This window comes from Macrobrachium nipponense, chromosome 35 (genome assembly GCF_015104395.2).
Source record: "Macrobrachium nipponense isolate FS-2020 chromosome 35, ASM1510439v2, whole genome shotgun sequence".
NCBI classification, from domain to species: Eukaryota; Metazoa; Arthropoda; class Malacostraca; order Decapoda; family Palaemonidae; genus Macrobrachium; species Macrobrachium nipponense.
The window spans coordinates 59338848-59355390 of record NC_061096.1 but is presented as its reverse complement, the minus strand read 5'-3'; the positions used below and the strand labels follow the sequence as shown (position 1 = coordinate 59355390).

The window sequence follows — 16543 nt, the reverse complement described above, 5'->3', positions numbered from 1 at the left end:
CCTGACTGAGTGACGAGAGATGCGTTTGAGGATGATGATGATGAAATCCTTTTTCAGTTTTTCAGTTTTTCCAATTTTTTTCCCTTTTTGGTTTATCACTGGGACTTTTTGGCGCCTGTGGGTCCTTTTTTCCCTTTGTGCTTGTCAAGGGATTTCTCTTTCTCTTTATCTTTTTCTTTTGGCTTTTCTTTACTGACTTTCCGCTGGTCTGCAATTTTCTTAATAGGCTCGCCAAATAATGCAGAAAACTGATCAGAAACCTTTGATTCTTGCTTTGCTTTTGGCTCCTGAAGGAATAAAGGAAAAATAACAAGTTATCTGCTTAAAAAAAGTTTTGTAAATACATTAACTTGCACAAAAGTGCACAATAAGTGCTAAAACTACACAAACAAAGCATTCACATTCTGGTAAATGCCATATAGTATATATATATATATATATATATAATATATATATATATATAGATATATATATATAATATATATAGATATGATATATAAATATATAGATATGATATATATATATAGAGATATTATATATATATATATATATATGATATATATTATATATTATATATTATATATATATATGATATATATATATATATATATATAATATATATATATATATATATATATATATATATATATATATATAATATATATAGAATGTATAATATATATATGATATATGTATAATATATATATATATATATATATATATATATATAGATATATATATATATAATATATATATATTTATATAGATAGATAGATAGATAGATAGATAGATAGATAGATAGATAAACATTTTTTAAAGTAGATTTTAAAAAATATATTTATTACAGAATTCTGTAACACATTTAAAAGATTATCAAAAGGTTTAAATTGCTGGTCTACCGCAGAAACAGTACACATTACACCTAAAAGGCAGTCTTCAGTAGGGTATAAACCACGCTGATCCTCTCCAAGTTACAAAAAGTTTGTTCCCAAACACTGTGGGGATAGTTACTTAAATCCACTTCCAGAACTAGCCTTTTTTATATTCAGTACTTTTGTATTCCATTAACTTTTTTTTTCTTTGTATAAAGGAATAAAGCTTTAGCAATTCACTGTTTGGACACAAAGCATAGACTGGACATTCATATGAAAATAGTTGTGGAAGGGGCCTAACTCTTAAACTCTTGAACTGATAGGAAACAATTCCTTTGGTAGCTGGGACAGGTTCACTTCAGATTAGGTGTTACTGGAAAACTGCATTATCGGTTGGGTTAGAGAAGCTGATATATGGTTTTGTGCTAGACCAGCATCATTAGTCAGGTATCAGTAATTTTGACCCAAAACAAAACCTTTATGGTAGATGTATACAAAAAATGAAAATGAATGCTTGGTCAAAAGGTCTGCAAGGAGAGCAAAACTGCATAGTGGTCTCTAGAATAATCTTCTCTTATATTTCTTCTTACAAGGCAGCAATAGCTCTTGAATCTCAAGATTCTAGATTGTTTATTATACTGTATTAAAAAATATTTACTAAGCAGGTCTTTCTGTCTCCTCCATAGTACATTATCATTAATAATAAGTAATAAAACCATGCAGTTAAGATATCATTCTTTACTCATATAAGGCTGGTCCAAAGGGTTTGTTCTTAAAGATATTGGATCATATTTTTTAAAAATTACAACTTATATCAAATAAAAACGAGTCAAATGAGTGTGACCAATGTGCAGATGGTAATACATTACTTCAAATATAATAAGAAATTGTCCAGCAAAAAAACTAAACTCTGAACTGAATTTTTAAAACTCAAAACCCAGCTCATGGAAGTAATTTTGGCTGAAAAAAAAAAAGGTCCAAGTATGACTGCAAAGGCTTAGTAATCAGCAAAAAATTACATATTAGCTAATGAAAAAAAAAAAAAAAATAATAATTAAATTGCCAAACTTGACAAGCTGGTTAGCTCTTACTGCTTTTGTTACCGAAACAGGAAAATGAATTACTCAGCTCTTTCTGTTTAATTATGAGTCAAAGGTGTACATGAACATACGATCACTTAGTGCTTGATTATCTAATCATTCAAACAACTTTCTTCGCATCATAGTCTATGAGCTGAGTTGTGATCCCTGAAACCCAATAGGCAATTTCAATCACAAATTTTTTTTAGTTGGAATAAGGATTTTATGGCAAAATTTTTCTATGAGACAAACAGGCTATCCCTAAATATGGCTCCTTGGTTACTTTAAAGTACTGAATGGCTGTTACTACCTCCTTCCTAGTTGAAAGTTCACAGAATATGACAATTTACTATCTGGCATTTGTAGGGTTAATGTAAATTGGAAAAACAACACTAATACAAAGCCAGCTAAAATTTCACCGCCTACAGACCTAGACCATAGATCTATCCCTGATATAGTTATTTAACATGAAATTTAAATGAAAAGGTACACACTGGAAAAATTACCACAGGAGGCAAACTTAGGTGGTGTTAACGGTTCTTTGCAGCATCCTTATGGGACCCTGCTGAAGTGCAGTGCTTTCTGTCTTTACTTTAAATCCCATTTCCTCTGATCTCCCCCCCCCCCCCCCCACCCCCCCCCCCCCCCATAAGGGGGTAGTGTCGTCAGTCACCTCATGCAGTGCACTGTAAGCATGACTTAAGGTTCATTGCAGTGTCCCTTCAGCCCATAGCTCCAACCACTTTCATTCCTTTTACTGTACCTCCTTTTATATTCTTTTTCTTCCATCTTATTTTCCACCCTCTTCTAACAATCGATTCATAGTGTCACTGTGAGGTTTTCCTCCTGTTTACACCTTTCAAACTTTTTACTGTCAATTTCTGTTTCAGCCCAAATTCTATATTCAATTCAACTCTTATCTTTTCCCATCTAGCCATACATCTTTAACTTCAACTTACTCTACTTTCACATTCCATTAAAGAACAAATCCTACAGGTGAGCCTTATGAGTAAAGAAATGTAACACATTGGCCTTGTTAGTTGAACTACTCTAAAAGTGAAAAAATGACATATTAAAGTAAAACTAATTACAGATTGGGTTAAACAATAGACTTACAAGTAGGAAATGCTAATAAATACTTACCCTGTTTGTTGGATGTTTATGCTTCTTTGCTATGTCAGTATGAGCTTGCTGAGCATTCTGTGGCTTGATTTTGGCTCCGCTCGAGGGACGTGAAGCTCCTGCCTTATCGTTAGAGCTACTTTCCTCTTGCCCTCCTACACTAACCAAAGTCTAAAATGTAAGGAATGAGAAAAATTAAACTATATTCTGGAAAGCACTGTCAACAGGGAAAATGATATTTTCATGATAAAATAAAGTTTCACATATACTTACCGAACAGTTACATAGCTTATAGCTTCTTACCTACGGCAGTCGAAATTCAAATTGTTGGCGCCAGCGGCGTTGCTATCTTAAGTATAGGTGATACAAGACCCCGCCCACATCCGGGAAACCCTGGGTACTGCTAGCCTTCTACCGTCAATTTTCGTTTAGCCGACACGTCCATCTGTGGGGGAGGAGGTGGGGTGGGGGCTTTGAATTAATGTAACTGTTCGGTAAGTATATGTGAAACTTTATTTTATCATGAAAATATCATTTTCACATAAGTGACTTACCGAACAGTTACATAGCTGAATCCAAATACTACCCGGAAGGAGGGTAGATGGACTACATAAAAATGACAGTAAGACCACATTAAACAGCAAATGTTGCAGTACCCTACCTTGTGAGAGAGCAGCTGCAGGAGAATACTGCCTCTGGTTGGCGCTCTCATCACTCGTAGGAGACGTGGCAGTATAGGCCAGGGTCGTCCCTACTTAGTGGGATTTTGTAACCCATGGACAAGACCGTTGGTTGACAAAATATTAAAAAACAGATAATGCCCTTGCCCTGGGCTTCAGAAACCAGATAAACAACAGACCATCACCTATAACAAAAATAATGACATACTCAAAAAGTAAAAATAAATAAGGATCTGGAGGTTCTCCAAAGCACTATGAGCCTCCAGTCTGCCCACGACTCAACAACCTATAACAAGGCGAGGAGACAGTAGAGGATAAGAGAAAGTTCCCCTATGTTTCCTTTCCCAACACCATGCCCGCCCTACCGACAAAGGACCCAATTTACAAACAACTATCATAGGTAGCCTCTACATTCTTCAGGTAAAATGAGGCGAACACAGATCTCGATCTCCCCAAAACCAACGTAGATTGAAGAATCGAGGAAAGCGACATATTGTGCTTGAAGCTTAAGGATGTCGCCACTGCACGTATTTCATGTGCTTTCACCTTAAGCACATTTAGAGTCTGACTTGGACTTGAGAGTGTGACTCCAGTATCAGACTTCTCAAAAAGAACGAAATAGCGTTCTTGGAGAGGGGTTTTGCAGAATTCTTAACCGAACACCGAACACCAAAGTCGGTCGGAATTACCTCTAACGGATTGTGTCCTTGGCAGTAACATTTTCAGAGCTCTGACAGGACATAGTAAATATTCTTCGTCCATCGGACCCACTATATTAGATAATCCCTTAAGTACAAAAGATTTAGGCCATGGGTTAGAGGGAGATTCGTTCTTTGCTAAAAATTCGTTAACAAAAGAACAAACCGCATTACGATTTTTGAAACCCCACCTCTCTTTGTGGATGGCTTGTAACTCACTCACTCTTCCTGCTGTAGCCAAAGCGAAGAGAAAAAAGTGCCTTCCTCGTTACATCTCTCAAAGACGCTTCACGAAGTGGCTCGAATCGTGAAGACATCAGAAAAGTTAAAACTACGTCCAAGTTCCAGTCCACACTATCCTTCTTGGATACTTTTTACTGTATTAAAAGATTTAATTAAATCTCCAATATCCTGGTTAGAGGAGATGTCAAGCCCTCTATGCTTAAAACACTGAGGACAGCATAGCTCTGTACCCTTTAATTGTCGCTACCGACAAGTTCTTAACTTCTTTAAGGTACAGCAAAAAATCAGCTATTTCTGTCACAGAGGTTTTAGAAGACGAGAAATTATGTCTTCTGCACCACGTCCTAAAGACTCCCCACTTTGATTGGTAAAGCTTGGCAGAAGAGCTTCTTCGACAGTTAGCAATAGCCTCTGCCGCTCTACGAGAAAACCCCTTAGCTCTGACGAGTTTCCGGACAGTCTGAACCCTGTCAGTGACAGAGCGGACAAATTCTGATGATACCTGTCGAAGTGGGGCTGTTTGAGTAGCCGAGGATACTGAGGAAGAAGTCTGGATGGGTCTATAAACCAACTTGAAAGGTCTGGAAACCACTCTTTCCTGGCCAGAATGGTGCTACCAACGTCATTGACACATTTTGATGTGAGAGGAACTTGTTCAACACCTCTCTGATCATTCCAAAATGGGGGAAAGGCGTAAACGTCTAGACCCGTCCAATCCTGAAAGCAATTGCGTCGGTCTTCCAAGCAAGAGGATCTGGAACTGGGGAACAAAAAGATCGGAAGTCGATTGTTCCTCGACGTGGCAAACAGATCCACTGAAGGTCTTCCCCAAAGTTTCCACAGTTCCTGACAAATTTTGTCTTGCAATGTCCACTCCGTGGGAAAACGGTTAACTTGGTTTACTCGACTGAGTTCGTCTGCCAGTACATTTAACTTCCCCTGTACAACCTCGGAACGAGGGAAATATCCCGATCTTGAGACCAGAGAAGGAGATCTTCTGCGACTTTGTTGAGGGAGAATGAATGGGTTCCTCCCTGATTCCTGATATAAGATAGAAGCGGTGGTGTTGTCCGGAGTATACTGCCACTCTCTTTCCCACGACCAAAGGAGCGAATGCTTGCAGACCGAACCAAATCGCCTTCAACTCCTTCATGTTGATGTGATTCAACCTCTCTTTCTCTGACCATAATCCTGAGATCTTTTTGGTCCCTAGGAGAGCTCCCCAACCTCTGTCCGATGCGTCGGAGTATAATTCTACGTCTGGGTTCCTTAATGTCATGGGAGAGACCCTCCTGCAATCTTTCCCTCGACATCCACCATCTCAAGTCGTTCTTGATCTCTTCCGACACTGGAACGAATACGTGTCTGGTTGAGACTTCCGACACCAACTCGCTTTGAGATAAAACTGAAGAGATCTCATGTGAAGACGACCCAACTTTACAAACGTCTCTACTGATGATAACGTCCCTAGAAGACTCATCCATTCCAAGGCGGAGGAGGACTGACGATTCAGGAATTGGCTCACTTTTTTTGAGGCAAGATTCTATTCTTTTCGGGGACGAAAAACCCGAAAAGTCTGAGAGTCCAGAATCATCCCCAAATAGGGGATCTTCTGGACGGCACTAATTGAGACTTCTCCAGGTTGATGAGAATTCCCAATTGACTCGCTAATGACAGTGTCTTCCGTAAATCCTTCACGCACTGTGTCCTCGAACCCGATCTGAGAAGCCAGTCCGTCCAGGTAAAATGCTGCATTTATGCCCAACATATGCAGCCATTTCCCCAATGGAGCAAGAACACGAGTAAATACTTGAGGGGCCGTCGAAAGGCCGAAACAAAGGGCTCTGAATTGATACGTCCTCCCTTCGAACACAAATCTCAGGAACTTCTTTGAACTCTGGTGAATCGGGACATGAAAGTAGGCGTCCTTCATGTCCAGGGACACCATCCAATCGCCTGGGCGAAGTGCCGACATCACAGAATGATTTGTTTCCATATTGAACTTTGTCTTCAGCACAAAAAGGTTCAATGCGCTTACATCTAGCACTGGCCTCCAACCTCCCGAGGCTTTGGGACTACAAAGAGTCTGTTTGTAGAATCCCTGAGAACTGTCGAGGACTTCCTCTATTGCTCCCTTCTTGATGAGTGCATTGACCTCTGCTGCTAAAGCCAAAGCTCTCTCTGATCCTGGAGAATATGCTGTTAAGCTGATTGGTGTATCGGAGAGAGGAGGATCTAAAACAAAAGGAATCGAGTATCCCTCTCGAAGAACTTGAACTACCCATTGCTCTGCACCTCTTCGACTCCATTCTTCCCAAAAAAGATGGAGTCTTGCCCCTACTTGCACGTGAAGGAACGGCTTCTCACTTGTCCGAAGGTTTGGGGGGAGGTTTCTTTGAGGACTTGTACTGTGGACGCAAATTAGTCCTGGGTCGTTGCCACTTAGGTTTATTCCCTCGAAAGGGATGCTTCTGAAGAGGAGAAGACTTAGCTCCTGTCGTAGTAGGCTCTTTCGGACGTCTGGAAGACTGAAGAAGGAGATCATTAGTAGATTTCTTTCTAAATCCGAAAGAATTTGCTGAATGGTGGTTTCTTCAGGGAAAAGATGAGATTTACAGAGAGGAGCAAACATGAGAGCCGACTTCTGGTTATTAGTGACTCCTTTAGACACGAAAGAACACCACCTTTCTCTCTTCTTCATCACTCCCATTGTGAAAAGGGCTGCTAATTCTCCTGACCCATCTCTAACAGCCTTATCCGCACAGGACAGAACTCCTAACCAGTCTGTGGCAAAATCTTCTTCTAAAGACTGACAGTCTTCAATCTTGCGAGCTAAAGAGGCAATAGTCCAGTCCAAAAAACTAAATACCTCAAATACTTTAAAAATATTCTTCACCAAATGGTCAAGCTCGGAAGAAGAAAATAAAATTTTAGCTGACGAAAAAGCTGCTCTTAGGTGTGAGTCCACTAAACCGGAGAAGTCTCCCTGGGAGGAGGCAGACACTCCAAAAGAAGGAACTTCTCAGTTGCGTAGAAGCGATACCCTTTACTCTGAAGCTTAGAAGGTGGGAAAGCAAACGAAGCCTTACCTGTTTCCCTCTTCTTAGAAAGCCACTCTGTTGACTCCTTAAGGGCCTGCTTCGAGGACTGAGAAGAACCAGTTTAGGTAGACACGAATACGCTGTCTTCCTATCTTTAACGAACATTGAAGGTGGTGAAGACGGAGATGCAGGTTCAAAGTAATCTGGATAAGTGGACAGGAAAAATTTAAGAAGACTCGAATAAGCCGACGAATCCTTGTCATCTTGATCCAAAAGCTTCCTCTATTCAGACTGCACGGAAGCAGAGTCGAAATCAGGCTTATGTTCTACCCCGGTGGAGGATTTCAACAAACTCATAAGATCCTGGAAATGCTTCTTAAATGGAGCTAAGGTAGAATCGTCTAACACTGTAGCAGTCGATGGTCTTTCAGTCGAAGAACGATTCTTTCTAACAGGTGAAGTCTTCGCACCACGAGTCGACACAGGCGAACAACCAGTCGAAATTCCTATCGACTCACAGCGAGGGGAGTCGAACTAAGTAAGACGAGCGAAACGCTTCTCTGGACAGTAATACGGAGTCGAACGAGGCGACCGAACCGAAACTGCGACCGAGACTCGCTTGGGAGAGTCGAGCGATCGTGAATTATCACAAGTCTAGTCCGAGAGCCATTGCTTTTAGCCGAAAAATGCGACTGCGGAGGAGATTCACTAAATATCACATCCGGAGCAAAACTACACGAAGGTTGAGGACTCCAATGCCTCTTAGACCTCTTAACAGGAGTCGGTGACGAATCACCCGCAAGAATCGAATGTCTTTTTAACGGTCGAGACACCAAATCACCTCGCCTTTTGCGCACTGGCGATTGCACTTCCGAATCAGAAGACAGACGAGAATCACAAACACTAATACCTTTCCACATCTTTTTAGACGACGCCCGCTAGTCGACGGAGTCGACGGCTGACCGTGGGCAAACTCCCCCAGACTCCTTCCGACCTCCGGTATGTCTTCTCCCGGTTGCGGGGGAGCGGGACAGTGACCTTCGTCTGGGAGTCGAGGGGGAACGGACAACCGCCTCCTCAGGCGCAACATTAACACTTTGCACTGCACTAGATTTCACTGTACTATCTACGAAAGCTTTAAAAGACATTCCTAACTTCATAACTGATTCAGCTAACACTTCGAACTTTTTATCCATCTTAGACTCAAGCAAGGCAATGGTGTTGGGTTCGGAAACATGGGCAACTTGAACAGGGGTAAACAAAGGAGAAGTAGGAGGACTATTAATTGGAGAAATATTCTCTAATAAAGGAGAGGAAGAGAAGACTTATTTGTCTCGAAGGAACAGGAGTAGTTTCTAACCTATTCTTACTACTAGCCCTAAGAGCTGCCTTCCTCTTCCTATCTTTCTCCATTTTCTCAGCATGCGATCTAACCGCCTTCCATCCCTGTTCATCCAATTCTTTACATTCATCACATGTCACATCCATACCATTACAATTTTGTCCTCTGCATTTAGTGCACTTAGAGTGCGGATCGTGACATAACTTAGCTAATCTTGTTTTGCAGCCAGCGCTGCAAAACCTTACAGCAGATGAACTAGAATCTGACATAATTAGCAATAATGACGAAAAACTGAATAGAGATAGCTAACTGGCAGAAAAAACCAAAACTTGTACATCACCAAACAAAAACCTCCAAAAATCCAAAATGGCGACGCAGGAGACTGCAGCGAAAAAATTTTCTCACAGGTGTTTTTTACCCCACCCCGTGAAGCGGCAGAAACGAAAATTGACGGTAGAAGGCTAGCAGTACCCAGGGTTCCCGGATGTGGGCGGGTCTTGTATCACCTATACTTAAGATAGCAACGCCGCTGGTCCCAACAATTTGAATTTCGACTGGGGGGCCGTAGGTAAGAAGCTATAAGCTATGTAACTGTTCGGTAAGTCACTTATGTGAAAATAATTAATCACAGAATAAAAGCAAACTATAATTATAATCTGTTCATAAAATATCTTGACAGGCAAGGAAATCCCAAATATACCTATGTTGTTTGTGTTTGCCAGAAAAGATAGACTTGAAAGTCAAAAGTGGTTAATTTAATCTTTTATAGTTTGGAAGTCTCAACTCCAAAGTAAATTTTCAAATCAGATTACAATAAAAATACACACTATGCAATTCATATCAATTTTACACTACAGCACCATATATTTTAACTTCTTTTTCCTCAACCTTTGTATACATACATTTCTTTTTTTTAATGCACCATCCTCAATATTTTTGTTAACAAGTATTTTTGTCGGCATTTTCCTTTGTGAGAATTATGGGGATTTAAGTTTTTTTCCACTCTTCCTTCTTACTTTTTGAACTGAAAATCCATCTGGTCTAGTTCTTCATTTATGCTGTTTATGCAATGATTTCTTGGGCATTCCTATGGGTCTTATCTTGCTACTTTAATTTTAAACTTCTTTTCTAACTCCCAGTTCTCATCCCTTCTGATATGAAAATACATAAAGGAAAGGATAGTTATAAGACAAACATTTTTAAAAGAAGGAACAGACCAGCGAAAAATGCAAAAAGTAAGGTAACTAATATTGGCACCTGAACTTAACGGAGAGTTTGGGTGGGAGGGTGTCTCCCCTACTGTTAGGTAACGAAGACTCACACATTGCCTACCTGATACAGTACTCTGAAGCTGACACACACACACAGCTTATGGTGTACAGCAATTGCATACAAAATAATTAATAGCCTATAATAATCTGTATATTGTAATTATCATCATTTTGAAATACCAAATTTGTAACTAATTTGTATTTTTCATAACTAACAAAACCTTGGAGGTCTTAACATTAGGATTTACTAGCGCCAAGCTGGAAACCGGTTAGAATTAAAATTACACTTGTGAGATCCAGGGACTAATGGCATCTATACCAGGTCACGGGGCATGTATACCCAGAATGCCCACGGCTACCTGTGACCCATCAGTTATATTTCTAACCCAGTTTAGACTGCTAGATGGGGTGGTTCGAGGTGGGCCTTTAACTGTTAAGACCTCAGGTTTGTTAGTTATGAAAAATACAAATTAGTTACAAATTTGGTATTTGTTCATACACGAAACAAACCTTCGGTCTTAAACATTAGGATAGACTTACTATTGGAGGGAGGTAAGTCTCTACAACTGACTGGAAGTTTGCCACCTTATCCATTTCCGAATATATAGGGAAATTCTAGAGAATGGACAATGAACCTAGGACCAAAGATATAAAGCGGATCTATTGGTTTCCTCCCACTGGGTGTAGATACCATTCTACTGTTTACTCTTGTCCCTTGCGACTGGATCCAACCTTTTCACCCCCTCTTTCCTTATTATCCAGAGGGTGTGTTGCTACTGAAAAGTATATCATCAGCTAAGATAGCTTCACAGTATGGCTGACCATCTCACCTGCATCTAGTCCGTTCCAGCACATGACGGTACCTCTCCTTCATATTGCCCGTAGTTAAAGGAGTAGGAAGAAAGTAGTAAAGAAAAAAGAACCAGTTCATCCCATTCATTCTAACCTTTCCATACCTTCATCTTAGACTAGACGCAAACTGACCCGCCAGGGGCACTGGATGAACTATATCACTTGTTGGGCCGCCACCACTGGACCCAAAGGAAAAGGTGTCCAAGGATCTATGGGCAAACATCTTTCAAATAAAATGAGGTGAAAGTTGTTTGGCGCTTCCACACGCCAGCTTTCAGAATTTTTATCCACAGACATGTTTCTTCTTAAATGCCAGGGAAGCACTCACACCCTGATGTCATGAGCTCTAGCTCCCACCTGCTATCTGACCCTCTGTCTTCTGCAGTATAAGCATTTCTGATTGTCTCCCTTAGCCAAAATGATAATGTATTCTTGGACACTTCCTTCTTGTTCCGTCCTGTACTTACGAACAACCTCTGGCACCCCGGCCTGAGGTGCCTTGTTCTCTTTAAGTACTTCCTTAGTGCCCTGACGGGGCACAGGAGCGTTTCAGCTTTGTCGTTTGTCTACAAAGTCTGCCAAGGAAGGTATGGTAAAGGAGTCGAATCTGCCGTCTACTATTGTTGGATTTTGGGTCTTTGCCACGAAATTCTGGGACAAACTCACACACCATTGATCTCCAACCTCTCGAGTGCTTTATGAGATATGAGAGGCCATGTAGCTCCCCCACCCTTTTGGTTGAAGCCAGGCCAATAAGAAGACTGTCTTCAGGGTCAGGCTCCTATCCGTGGACTGCCTTAGCGGTTCGTAAGGGGGTTTTGTCAGACTACTCAGTATCTTGGTCAGATGCCAATCTGGGGCTTTTAGCTCCTTTGGTGGGCATGACTGTTCAAAGCTCCTCATCAGCATGGCCAACTCCCATGAAGACGATATGTCCACTCCTTTCATTCGTAAGACTGAGGCTAGAGCAGCCCTGTACCCCTTCACTGCAGATACAGGCATATGTTTTTCTGTTCTGAGATATATCAGAAAGTCTGTAAACCAATCACAGTATGCTGACCACTTCCCTTGGGTATACTGTCGCAGATGATTTTCTGATATTATTACCTGCCATCTGAGTTGCTGCTTTCTGCGAAAACCCTCGCTCTCGGAGGAGATACTTGACAGTCTCCACCCGTGAAGCGATAGGGACATTCACCGACTGGTGGTACCTCTCCACGTGAGGCTGACACAGAAGGTTTGCTCCATGGAGGTAACTCTCTTGGCACATCTACTAGGAGTTCCAGTAGGTCTGGAAACCACTCTGCTTTTCGGCCATAAAACGGGGCTACCAGGGTCATCTTGAGGTTCTGAGACCGCATTACCCTGTTCAGAACCTGACGGATTAGACAAAATGGAAGAAATGCGTACACGTCCAGATTGTCCCAGGGGTGTTGTAGCGCATCTTCTGCTGCTGCCTCTGCGTCCGGGACTACTGAACAATACACTTCCAACTTTTTTGTTGTACCTGGTTGCGAATAGGTCTATGATCGGTCCTTCCCACACATGAGCATCCTGTCCACTACCTGTTGGTGTAGGGACCCCACTCCGTTCCCAGAATCTGATCCCTGCGGCTCAACTTGTCGGCCACTATGTTTTTCTTTTTCCCGGAATATACCTGGCCTTGATGTCTACCAGGTTCTCTATAGCCACACTGGTGAAGTTGAACTGTCATCACATGTAACTGTCCGAGAAACTAGGCCTCCTTGCTTGTTTATATAAGCTACTACTGTGGTGTTGTCTGACATCAATACCACCGAGTGTCCCTTTACTCTCTCCCTGAATTCTTGTAGAGCCAGGAAAGCTGCTTTCAACTCCAGCACGTTTATATGGAGTTCTCTGTCCTTGCAACTCCATTTTGCTGACACCATCAACTCCTCCATATGGGCTCCCCAGCCTTCTAGTGACGCATCCAGAGAACAGCAAGAGGTCTGGGGAGGATTGTTGAAGGGGGACACCCACTGTCAGATTGTCGTCGTCCACCCACCACAGCAAGTCTTTCCTCACTTCTGCCGACAAGGGAATTTGCTCGTACGGGTGATCTACTGTTGGTGACCAAAACTCCTTCATCCTCCATTGTAGGGACCGAGGTGTAGCCTTCCTTGTGGTACTAGCTTCTCCAGGAGGTTAGGATTCCCAGCACCACCTGCCACTGTCTTCTGGCTGTGTCTGCTTTCCCAGAAAGCATTCACCACTTGTTTGCATTTCTGTACTCTTTGGTCTGTCGGGAATACTTTGGCTTGTGTTGTGTCCCCCTATCACCATTCCCAGATATTCCAAATGTTGACTTGGATCCAGCTGCGACTTCTGCTGATTCACCACAATACCTAGGCTGTGACAAAGCTGCAGGAGGGGGGCCGCCCTGTCACCTGAGTAATTTCTCCCTGGACTTTGCTATCACCAGCCAATCGTCCAGATATCTTATCAGCCTGATCCCCTGAGCGTGCGCCCACGGCCGACACGAGGGTGAACACTCTTGTAAAAACTTGAGGAGACGTTGTCAATCCGAAGCACAGGACCTTGAACTCGAAAGCTTTCCCTGCAAGACTGAAGCGGAGAAATTTCCTTGAAGACTGATGGACTGGTATCTGAAAGTATGCGTCCTTTAGATCGACTGTCAGCATAAAAGTCTTCCGATTCTGACTGCTTGTGAGAACCATTTTCGGAGTTTCCATCTTGAAACTGGTTTTCCTTATAAACAGATTCAGCGTTGACAGGTCTATTACTGTCTTCCACTCCCCGTTGGCTTTGGGTACCAGGAAAATCCTGCTGTAAAAGCCTTTTGTCGGACTGCATACTTGTTGCACAGCTCCTTTTTCCATCATCTTCTTCACTTCGTCCTGCAGAATAGTGGCCTTCTGAGATTTGTGGGCATACTAAGTGACGTGGGGTAATGGTTGATCTGTCAGGGGCGGGGTTACCTCGAACGGAATCAAATACCCGATCCTGAGAACATCCACCACCCACTGCTCTGCCCCTAGTTCCTGCCACACCTTCCAGTGATTTGCCAGGCAACCCCCCACTGGTGTGGCCGAGTGATGGGAGGCGCCCATCCTATCTTCTTGAGCCTCTCCTCCTTCCTCTATTGCCCCTTCCTCGGTTTGTTTTTTTCTATTTGTGAAATGGCCGATGCGTTCTCCTCTTTGGGGAAGAGGGTCTTGTGACTCTATTAGGGATGCTATTGTCTCACTGGTTTCTTTCGAGACACTTGCTGTTGTCTTCCTCCAAAGGAATAGTTTGACTGTCAGAGGTTTTCCTAACTGCCTGTTGCACCAACCTATCGTTAGTGTCCAATCCTTCTTCTATCTATCGCTTCTTCCAGTATGACCTCTGGCAACAGTAGTTGCGATTCCAAGATATCCCCATTCCTCATTGCTAACAGGGAATCCAAATCCACATTGCGGCTTAGTCTAGCCAATGCTGCATCTCTCCTCATTAGCAGGATATTTGCCCAAAACATTGGCACTTACGTTTGTCAGGTACGCAATCGCCTTGGACCCTGACTGTAGTAATCTAATGAACAATGGTTCATCCACTACTTTCCTTGTTGCTGCCGAGGATGCAATTTTCGCCACTGCTGTTGACCAAAGGTCTAACCAGGACGCAGCCTGAAAGACAGAAGAAGCTGTTGATTCTAACGTGGCAGCCTCTTGGTACGTCATCGAGGGGCACTCCATTTTTTTAACCTGATCCAAGGTTAATCCAGGCCTTAACCCTTACAACATTAGGGTTCATTTGTCTAGACAGCAAAGGGACCTTCGGTGTCGTATAATATTTCCTTTGCTTTATCATTGGAGGGGGAATAAATTTAAATGATCTATTAGATCTTAAGGAATTATCCCTCCCTGCAATCTTTGCGTTACGTGTTGCAAGACCGATTCCGCATGACTCGAACAAGGCAATTCATACGACACTTGGTATCCCTCCCTCCCCTTTAGTCAAACGCCATGTCAATTCCAGGAGGAAGCATACTGGCCGTGTTTCTGTCTTCTCCGAAAGGCTATTGAATTGACGAATCAAATCAATAACCTCTGCATACGAGGCCAGAAAAACTCTTGGTTTTCTCCTTCCTCCGGCTGTAGTGTACCACTCTCCGTCACGAGAGATGTTGTCTCGCCTCTATCTTCTGACAGACGGCCTGGAACCCCTTCCACGGCCGCCTGCCCCTACGGCCGCGGCCTCTTTGATCTTTGCTGGCCGCTGTTGGCTCGATCCCAGATAGTCAGCAGGGGAACGAGAACGTCTCACTCTTTCTCTGCTCACGGATCTAGAGCGAGAATCTCGTCTAGATCTCCAAGATGAAGGCTCCCTTAAGACAGAGGTAAGTTCGTCTTATTAGCATTGGCATCGTTTTCGAGCGTCGGCGAGCCCGGCCTCGGCCTTCTATCCAGACGGACACTGCCTTCCACGAACGTATCCGCCGAGGTTGCCAACTCTCTATTTTTCGTACTTTTAATAGGAGCCTTATCGTCCTTCGTACGTATTTTGAACGGCCTTACGGGCGAAACTGGGACCTGCATTCCATCCTCTGCTGCACCTTTCGCCGCCAACGTCGATTTTACCAGAGGTATCGCAGTTTTTGCGATCCGAACTGGCAACTCCGTCTCGGCCGCTAGCTCGCCGGCCGTCACCTCTCTCGCTTGTTCGGACTCTTGCGAACGGCTTCGTCTGGCAACCTTGTGCTTAATAGCCACTGATTTTCCGACCTTCTTGCTGACTTGGAAAAGACAGTCTTCGTCCGAAGAAGAGGAAGAATTGATTCTTCTCCTCTTGGCCCGAGGATCCGCTAGGAACTCCCGAATCCTCCTCCAACGCTTGACTGGCGCTCGCCGTGATGTTATCGGACTTAGCGATGACGCCGAACTAGAGGAAGAAGACGAAGAAGGCGAATCACACTTTCTTTTTGCCTCTCTTATTCATTCTCTCCTCTATATCCTGTAACTTCTGCATTACAGTTTGCATTGACGGATCAGAAGGCGTATTAGCGTCTGGGAGCCGCGAAAAAGGCCGAGAATCGGTCTGTGACGTCATCACGCCTGCCATCTCAGAGTGTGACGTATGTTGTGACGTCATCCCTCTCGTAGGGAGAGACTGAGAGGTTTCTGCTGGTAACCGCACGTTTGCTGCCAAATTACCTCCCACGTTCTGCATCGCTGTAAATACTGAGTGGGATGGTGAAGCAGCGGCATTAATTCCCATAAATTGCAAGCCCGGGGATGAGGAACATTCAGCGCTGCCGGACCCTGCTGGAACCGTGACGTCATATAATGCGCAAGCAGACCATCCAAGGTTGGTACGCCTGGT

At 43.0% G+C, this 16543-nt stretch overlaps 1 protein-coding gene across 1 annotated transcript in view; it reads right to left on the bottom strand.

Moving 5' to 3' along the window:
* Window positions 1-16543, bottom strand: part of LOC135208376 (serine/arginine repetitive matrix protein 2-like) — a 90617-nt gene that overhangs the window by 59671 nt on the left and 14403 nt on the right. The window contains exons 5-6 of the mRNA XM_064240476.1: window positions 3095-3244; window positions 100-287 (exon numbers count right to left, since the gene is read on the bottom strand). Coding sequence (XP_064096546.1) covers window positions 100-287; window positions 3095-3244 — 338 coding nt within the window. The remainder of the gene's footprint in view (window positions 1-99; window positions 288-3094; window positions 3245-16543) is intronic.